The 9322-nt window shown below is 49.5% G+C and overlaps 4 protein-coding genes across 4 annotated transcripts; all 4 read right to left on the bottom strand.

The window, feature by feature from the left end:
- PUNSTDRAFT_39092 (uncharacterized protein) lies at nt 1–1224 on the bottom strand (the record flags this gene model as incomplete). The annotated part of the gene is made up of 1 exon (XM_007385759.1): nt 1–1224. A coding segment is annotated over one exon (1224 nt), but the record flags the coding sequence as incomplete, so codon positions are not given.
- A 749-nt stretch (nt 1225–1973) lies between these two features.
- On the bottom strand, nt 1974–3329 carry PUNSTDRAFT_71472 (uncharacterized protein; the record flags this gene model as incomplete). Its single annotated transcript, XM_007385758.1, has 1 exon — nt 1974–3329. One exon carries the CDS (start codon nt 3327–3329, stop codon nt 1974–1976), a length of 1356 nt encoding a protein of 451 aa, XP_007385820.1.
- A 48-nt stretch (nt 3330–3377) lies between these two features.
- Nucleotides 3378–4502, bottom strand: PUNSTDRAFT_25923 (uncharacterized protein; the record flags this gene model as incomplete). Its single annotated transcript, XM_007385757.1, has 2 exons — nt 3378–4047; nt 4408–4502. Coding segments are annotated over 2 exons (765 nt in total), but the record flags the coding sequence as incomplete, so codon positions are not given.
- A 2204-nt stretch (nt 4503–6706) lies between these two features.
- Nucleotides 6707–8830, bottom strand: PUNSTDRAFT_121607 (cytochrome P450; the record flags this gene model as incomplete). Its single annotated transcript, XM_007385756.1, has 9 exons — nt 8484–8830; nt 7927–8415; nt 7736–7871; nt 7616–7678; nt 7408–7535; nt 7267–7382; nt 7126–7212; nt 6945–7073; nt 6707–6890 (listed from the first exon to the last, which is right to left on the bottom strand). Exons 1-9 carry the CDS (start codon nt 8709–8711, stop codon nt 6707–6709), a joined length of 1560 nt encoding a protein of 519 aa, XP_007385818.1. The 5' UTR covers nt 8712–8830.
- Between the last annotated feature and the right edge of the window lie 492 nt (nt 8831–9322).

The following is a 9322-nucleotide window of genomic DNA, read 5'->3' as shown; positions in this document are numbered from 1 at the left end:
AAAACTATTGATTAACTCATAGCGAGTTGCACCTTGTACACGTGTATCCAATCTTTCCTCATGTCGGAGCAACCCAATGTAGCTGAGAATCTCCAGTTCTCGAAGCTCTCTGCGTAACTGTCCAGACAGACCACAGGTTAGATGTTTCTCAGAAAATGGTTGCAGAATTAAGGTACCACGAAGGGACGAGCTCCGTGAAAGGCATGTATACACTGCCTGTTGTGAACGACAGTTATGAATATCTACTGGATTTATTGGACGTGTGCGACCTTGCGAGCAGTAGTCCGTCATGGCGAAGTTGAGCAAGACTTGAGGTTGTCGACGGTTGACCACCAATTTGGTGCCTGATACCAATGCACACTCTACACTTTTGTGGGTGGCTGTAATAGGAACCACCCCAGGGGGTAGCGTGGCAATGGTGTATGTTTTAGGGGGGTTGGCAAGCTGCACAAACACTGTATTCAGACACAGATGTTCAGGCCGATCTGGATGTGGTGAAGCATCCCAGCCCACCACATAACCTTCAGCACCGTTAGTTGCACATAGCTCAGTAGCTTCATTGTTTTTCAGCATGACAGGCATACCCCAGCAAAGTTGCAAAACACCAGCATGATGATTACTTTCGCAGGGAGGTAAACTCCACAATGCATCCTGAAGCTGACGTTGTGGCACATTGTGTGTACGAACCGGATCTAATACCTTAGCAGCGTTACGACCAGTAGCAGCAACCAATGCTACGTCTCTGGTTTTCCCTAACCTGTCTACTGAGTAGAAGCTTATGATATCCCGACCATAGTCAGCTGCAAACCTAGAGGCTCCCATCAAGTTTATCTGGTCCCGATGTGCATTTAATGAGGTTATAATGGCAACACTCTGAAACATGTCATCTGTTATTCGAGGACCGTTTCCTATCCGAGTAGAAACTCGCGTCCGAAATAGGGCAAGGTCCTGCTCATCACATAGACCAAACCGCAAGTTAACCAGGGATTTACGGAACAGATGATCCTCTTCAGACATCCCAGCTTGTCGCATGTTTTCGGTTAACAGAATCACCTCCGTAAATTGATGCCAGATTGCCTTACCAAAGGCAATCTTCTGGGCAGCATTTGTCACTCGCATAGACACCTTACCCTCCTTTATTTTTTGAGCAAACACAGGTGTATAGAGAGGGGCAGAACCCCGACCCGCAGGAGGCAACTGACCAAAGTCTCCTGCCACAATAATATGTAACCCACCGAATGCCTGTGTTGGGCGCTGCTTCACAGTGCTCAAAATAGCAGAGATCTCTTGCAAATCTTGGCAGGAGATCATAGACACCTCGTCAATTAGTAGAATATCTGCCTTACCAAGGCGCTCTCTTACTTTGTCAACCATGTTGGCAGAGATGCCAGTGGAACCCTTATGACCCATACCTAAAACCGACTGATATGTAGACCCACCTACGTTGGCAGCAGCACTTCCAGTAGGTGCAAGAATCATGAAACGATGTTGTTGGCCTGTTTTTTCAAAATAGCAGGTAAGGGCATGAAAAACTCGTGATTTACCCGTTCCACCCATGCCCCCCAAATGCATCAACAACTGTTTGGCACCAAGACTTGCAAGTACTACTCGCATAAATGCTCTATTTTGGGCAACATTAAGACCAAAATCTGCAGATATCTGTTGCGCAATGGTCAGACTAGATATCTTTTCCGTTGCATTAGTCCCTTGTACAAAGAACTCACCACCCACAACACGCACACGATTGTGATCCTGGAAATGAGATCCCTGTGACATAACACTGGAACCCTGATCAAGAACAACAGAGTGTCGGACTAGATGCTGACCCATCACCATTTTACGATGTTCCTGCAGAAGCTCTGCCCACTTAGATGCCAAAATCCGATTGCTATAGTCAATAATAGGCAGAGCCTGAGCCTTGGGGAGCAAACCAGGTTTAAACCAGTCCTGTTCAATGAGAATATTTTCCATACTCACCATTTTTTGAGGATACGGTTATCCACACATAGCGGATCATGCAGCATATCAAGGATTTGTTCCTGTGTAATACCTTCAAGGTGCACATGTTGATATTGCTCTGCCACTGTTACACCCAGTGATTCTATAGTCTCATCCAAATCTGGCATATCTGAACTGGTTTCAGCACGTCGTAAAGCTGCGTAATCATCTTTGGCATCATAACACTGATACAATATGTCGAATCTGTCCATCATCAGTCTGGCAGAAGCTGAGAAGCTGTCAACCTGGCGACGAAAGGCCGCATCCCATGTTTCTGAGGCATACCTTAGTTCCATACCTGTTCGCCATCCCGGAGCAAAAAAGGTCAGCATTGTCTTACAGTAAAATTCACGATCACCTTTGTCCCTCCGTGGTAAGCCAGAAACAAAGTTGAGCACCGTACATGTGCCCTTTTTCCGCACAAAAACAGCGTGAGAGCGGTAACGGGGATGCTCAGAGTCAAACAAATAAAACGGGCAGCTAGTCCGTTCCGATGACTCCTCCTCATCTGCAGAATAATCACCGTCAGAGTCAACAGTACGGGTAAAGTCAACGGGGCCTGAAGGCATGCTTAGGCTGCCATCTACAATTTGTTGCTTCTGCCTGGGAGTAAGGGATTTCACTTCTGTTTCTTGTAAGTATTGCACTAACGAATAATTGTCAAATGCAGATGGACGGTAAACCCAGTCATGTGAGCGGTTGACTGGTACTACCTTACCATCGGAGCGGCCAACAACTACTTGGTCTTTCGAGGTAGGAGAATCATTTTCTGTAGCACCCTCTTGCCATGCTGCAGACACCATCCCCACATATGGCACCCAAAATACCACCCGAAAGTTCATATTTGTGTAATGGTCAGGCTGTCCCAGTAAGTACTGGCAAACCATGGGCCCTCCTATTTCCTGCTTTGCGGACAAAGAATTAACCATCTTTACAATCAAGCTCCGTCCACTGTTGGTAGGAATTGGACCCGTCTGAATCAACTCAGTGCGTCGGTCTAGCACTGCTTTGACTGACTCAAACACAGCATGTGTTTTCAAAGATGACTTAGTTACATAGTCAGTAATATATGCTGGAAGGGCACGCAGTTGGGTACCGGACAAAACAGACGTAACATCGGTATTGCATCGAAATAAGTACGAGAGCAAACGGTTTGTTTTATTGAAATATGGCTCAGTGTGTTTGACAGATATTGAACCATCATCTGGGCTCACTGTGGTATGGTCTACAATGTCCCGAGGAAAGCGAGCTCGACATGAACCGTCTGGTCTGCGACAACCCCGATGATGAGTGGCAGGATGTCTGTTTGACAAATAAACAATTTCATCCATCTCTCCTTCTACGTGTTCTTCGAACCATGTCAAGTTATCTGAGTCCCCAGTGTTGGGAGGGCCAGTTGGAAGACTTAAAGTAGGATCGGTAGAGAGCCCCATTGAGTCACCATCGTAACCATCCATGTTAATGTCACTATCTATTGCGGAATATCTCCGATGTATCCGCTGTCCCACTTCGACTGAAGTCCCTGTGTTCAGCTCAGCTTGATGGAAACCCTCCAGCCATGATACAAAGCGATCACGGAAGGCAATGTCTTTGCTAGTCAGACGGTCTCGTATTTGTTGTGGGCTAATATTTCCCTTAACCCATATAAGCATATGCAAATGCAGTGTTAGTCGACCCTGAGACTCAACAGTACCATAGTACGCATCGGTATCACCAAACAAACCACCACCACTACCAGGGCGCAGAAGAACCTCGATAAATATTCTTACCATGAAGTGAAAAAACCGTGCGCAGGCAGTGGGATTATTGGCAATAGCGCGCAAACGCTGGTTTTGGTCGGGTAATGCCTCACTACCGTTAAAGGGGTCAATAATCACACCACAGTAATACAAGCATACCGGGTTTTTGAAGTCCACCGGACTTATGGTAACGAACGCCACAAATGGCCCGAAATGGTAGATCATAGCCTTGATCTCATTGCGTTGATATTTTCGTGAAGTGTTGGATCCCTGGACATGACCTGCTACGTGGTCTAACAGTGTCAACAGCCTGAAGCACGCCTTCTCTGCATCAGTCTCAGGACGGATGTACCCATTAGACTTGGAACGCTCCACCAAGTCAGACAGGGCATCCCGGTCCAAGGTATCCAGAGATGCCAGTAGCCTGCCAAAGTTTTTACGTTCCGTGAGGAGAAAACCTCCTGTATTAGCTGCTCGAATACGTTCCTGATTAAACACAATAAAGGGGAAGTATTCGTCTTCTTGAAACCTGCGATCATAATACAACAGCATCCAACGAACGTGAGCTTGACGACCCACGTGTTTTCTCATTTTAGGATTGGCAAAACCACCGCAACCATGGGGATACAACCACGGAAACATACCTGGATATAAGTCAGGATTATCGTACATTGATGCTGGCTGATTACCACGCCCAATAGCTAGCACCTTTCCGCCCTCTTTCAAGTGTTGAAGGGCAGCTACCTTTTTTTGCTCTGTAGTCATCTGCGAAAACTCTTTGGAGGTTAGGCAATGAACAGAGAAAGGGCAGGCACCTTCCGAACTGCCTTGGTTGGCATCCGACGGTGAAACCGACAAGTTGTGAGACTCTGTTTCACCGTCACTGGATAACCAACACACATTTACTGGAGGCATATCCTCGCTATATGTATCGAGATTGGACTGTGAAATTTTTACATCATGGTATGTAATATTGTTCAAGCAAATGTACTGCAAAGCCTGGAATACTTTGTTCTGCCGCACCAGCAGAGGTGTACGCCTAAAGTCCGCAGCCACAGGTAGTGCAGGGCCCATGAACAAAATGGCCAACATCTCTTCCATATCCTGTCGAGGAGGTGGTAAGACATCGTACACCTTGAGGTACGGTTGTGGAAACACAACAGCATTACCCATCATTTTTCGCTGCCCCATACGAACCTTAACAACAAAGTGATTATGCCGATAGCGAGATACCATAAGTTTCTCGATCCAGGTAAGATCTCGGAGCTCAGGTGGAACATCACCTAACCATAGTCCATTTGCCAGGGCTAACGATGGCAATCGCTTGCGCTGAAGTGAGCGCTTGCATTCTGTGCATACCATGGGCGTCATCACTCCCGAAGGTGAGCGCTTGAAACCAGCATCACACAGAACAGGCCTGGCTTCGAAATCCTGATCATTTGCTATAGTAACATTCTCACCATCCGGTGTAGGTTTCAGTACCGACATGTCCAACCTCGTTCCGTCAGATAAATCGTGGTCTGGGGTCAGACGAGCACAAACCGAGCAAGGTGATTCGTACACCCGCTGAAGCGCGTCACAAAACTCCGAAATCAGGGAACACTTATCCATGCTAGTGAGGGGACCAGGGGGAAACGGCACAGATGGAGACACAAGTTCTTCTTCAGCCGTTGCTAGTGGCAGTGTTTCAGGTTCATCGAGTATATCTCCCGTAGTTGATGCATTTGTGGGATGGAAGACACTGATAAGTGAGGAGCAGGATGCTGTACAGACATGTGCGAGTAAGGCTTGACGGATTGTAGACAGTGTCCGACGACTGTGAGAGGGGGCAATGCCATGTGCCACCATGAGCAAGCGCAGTCCCTGGACTGCCAGTAATGGAACTAAAACAGTCAATGGAACATTTCTCGCAATAATAGCACCAGGTGTGTTCACCATGTCAGGGGAACACACATCCTCATTGAATTGGCCAAGGAAACGAAAGACATTCCCATATAGTTGACGATGAAAGACATTTCCAAGCGATGGAATAGTAGCCAACAAGGTACCATGAATCTGATCTCCCTTGAGCCGTCTTCCTCCTAGGACTCTTGGATACGGTAACCTGTCGCAAGCGACCCAACGGGCATATCGCATAAAATGCAACACATACACCAGCACAATGGCTGAACACAGTCCAAGGGCGACTTTTCCTGCAACAAATGCAGACACATGTTCTAGGACGAAAGCAGGAAGCATAACAAAGAGAAAGCGAGTGTCCTATCTCACATTCAACAGACAGCGGACGCGAAGAGCGACGACGAGTGAGTTTGCACTGATAACCAGATAATTCTGTGCCTTATTTTTCGGCAAAACAGATGACATCACCGTGCACAGCCTATCACATGTGTGGCCCTGTGTTGTGGCCCGATAGGGTGAGCGTTTGCCTTTAGTGACAGCGGTGATAAACGGGGGCAGAGTTTGGACATCGCCACATGTTACGAAACATCACGCTCGAATCACGATTCAATCACGTTTTGGCGGCAGTCACATGGTGGTCACAGAGAGTCACAATCTTCCAGGAGCTCGCCAAATCCCACCTGTTAACCAACTCCAACCTCCGCAAGCTCCGGGGGAGTCGGAACTGTGGTCTACGGCTGGTCATCATCGATTATCACCGTGGTTGGACTAACTACAGTCGACGGCACATGGGCCAACTCGATGCGCTCGCTGAAACACATACGAACCTGCGTATTCTCGATCCGCCTGAGGCGCCTTTCAAATGGCCACGCCGGATCCAGCAGGGGGCGGAGACAGGGGATCCTTGGAACCTGTGAGCATTAAGAGCAATGGCTCCTTATAGGTGGTGGTCATAGCACGATGTTTCAGACGTGCCTATATTATGTTCTACTAGATTTATTCCTCAATCGTCACAGTAAACTGTGCACGGAGGATATGAAGATAACCTATCCTTACGTATCCTGTCGAGTTCACCAATCAGATGCAGCACTGGGAAAGTAGGGCTTGACGAGTAACGGAAGTTGATTGCCGTGCTTGCGTTCGCTCTTGACCATTGGTCGCGTCACCACGGCCGTCGTCTTCGAGATCTCACTCGAGGGTATGGCGAGTTTGAACTCGAAGGCACGCACGAGGACGAACAACAGTGCTTTCATCCTGTGAGGAAACAATAAATTAGTCTCTGGCCGGACAAAGACAGTGGGAACACACTCGACGAGGGAGAAACGGTAACCGATGCAAGCGCGTGGGCCTCCGAGGAAGCTGAGCATGTTTCCCCATACTCCGGGGTTGTGTGATGGCGCATTCGGCATCGATCCTGGTTCCAACCATCGCTCAGGCCTGGAACGGAATGAGCGTGATGCATGGTGCACAATGAACGAGATGTGCCCACTTGAACTCGTGTGCATCGTCGCCCCATATATGACTGGCACGATTAACGGCGACGATAGAGATCTGAACATGATCGCCCTTTTTGACTCTACATATTTCAGGATGGGCTTTGTGCGCAGCGTCGTATCTCGGACGAACACACCGGATCTCCTGATACACTTTTCCATGCTTGTCTGCATATGGCCCGCTCACCGGGATCAGGTCATCTTTCATCGCTACCCTCGTCGTGGAGCCCACTGGCGGATGTACACGCAGGGTCTCGCGTATCACAGCATCCAGATACGGTAGGCATGGTGAAGAGCTCCTCGCGGAGCTTGCGCTGAACGTTCTTATCCTGGGTGAGCGCAAAGAGCGCCCAGGTCGTCCCAGTTGATGTAGTTTCGTGGCCCGCCACCAAGAACGTCGGAATTTCTGTGCATGGATCGATAGGCGGGGAGGATGGCACAGAGCGTTGATCTACGTTCGAGAAAGTATTTCATGGTCGGTCAGACGCTGGTCATCTGGTATGTCAACCGCCATGTTGGCCTTGATGAGGAGACTGAGCAAATCACGCCCTGTGCGAAGGATGGTTAGCTTTAGATATTGCGTAGCTAAAGGTAAAAGGCGATTACCTTGTACATCGGCTTTTTCTACGTGTGCTCCATGCTTCTCAGCACGGAGGGCAGCTTTCCGTTCGGCTATGAGGCCGTAACCGATACGCTTCATCGTGCTCTGTGCATATATCGTTTGGCGGTCTCGTTTCGTGGCCTGTAAAACGCGCTCAGCTGGGTGCAACAGGTAGTGAAAATAAGATCGACCTTACTACCCAACGTAGAAGCGGAATCCGAGCCTGAAGAAGCATCCAAAGTCTGGCACCGCTCGATGCACTGAGCATGGTCGCCATAGCTTCATGAAGCTCGTTGGGTTTCCCGCCCTCGTCCTCGAGCGATTCGAAGTGGTAGTCGAAGCCGGCGAGGCCTATCATATCCAACGTAGCGCGACTGAGCCATGACAGGGCGTCGAGCCTCACCGGCCCTGTACCACCAGTGCCTTGCAGCTCGGAAAGCCATGCGTCCCGAAGTTGCGTCGCCTTGTCGATGAAGATACTGGTAAGCCCACGGACCTGCGCGGGTCCAAAGCCGGGATTCATGACGCGGCGCTGACGTCGGTGAGCGTCGCCTTCAGCGAGGAGAAGGCCTTCACCGACGACGCGGCTGAGAATGTCCCTGCCCAAGGATGGTTTTTGATAGTCGGCGGAGTGCGTTAGGATGTGGTTCAGCGCACGGGGGTCGACAGTGCATAATCGGTCTCGCTATGCAATGTGCGATCAACTGAGGTTAAACACGCAGATTCGAAAATGATCGATGACTATTTGCTTACCCTGAAAAAGGCGCCGACCTTGAGGGTCGTGCCGTACTCTTTCAGCCAGCTATCTTGCAAGAGCGCCGAATCGCCCGTGTTGAGTCCGAAAAACCAACTCGGGCTAGGCGGCCCTTGTAACTGGCGCAGCGGCGATCGCGCTCGCTCCCAAACTTCGCAGAGGACACGCAACGCAACGTAGAGTGCGACAGCAGTACCTATATGGCAAAGAACCGCCGATAGGACCATGTTCTCCGGCCACCGAACGAAAGGAATGCAAGGTTATATACAACCGACCAGGTATTGGCTACGGCAATCTCCGCTCGATGGTCAAGCTACGAGCAGTGGAACGAGAACAGGCAATCGGAAAGTGCGGGGGAAAATCGCCTGGACTGAGGTCTCCGTTGCGCAGTCCCAACGAGTCCCATAATTATTCCGGAGCGTGCATGATTGAAAAAATCGTTCCACTTCGCGATATCGGACCACGGCCCATGCAAGACTGCTCGGTACGTGATTGTTGGTCGACAGCCCATCGGGATGAAGTCAGGGGTCACATTTCCCGCATTTCTTGCACCTGCCGCAGCATAAGTGACGTTCAGAAGGACGAGCTCATACATAGATACCGACGAGGAAAATTACTCACCCAGCCGCCGCAGAACTCAACTCCTTCGATCCACTGAACCATGAACTGTTACACCGACCGATGATGGCCTATATCACCGTCCGTTTCTCTTGCAGGGTATGAAGCTATGTTCTGTGTTCGCGTGGTCTAGCAGGCTTCGAGTCTCCGAGTCTCAAATTTCCAACTCAAGCTGGTGAGGCGTCCGGCGAGGGTCACGGAGGATATCCCGGCATATGTC

The sequence above is a fragment of the Punctularia strigosozonata genome, assembly GCF_000264995.1.
Source record: "Punctularia strigosozonata HHB-11173 SS5 unplaced genomic scaffold PUNSTscaffold_9, whole genome shotgun sequence".
Taxonomy (NCBI): domain Eukaryota; kingdom Fungi; phylum Basidiomycota; class Agaricomycetes; order Corticiales; family Punctulariaceae; genus Punctularia; species Punctularia strigosozonata.
This window is presented reverse-complemented; position numbering and strand designations above follow the sequence as displayed.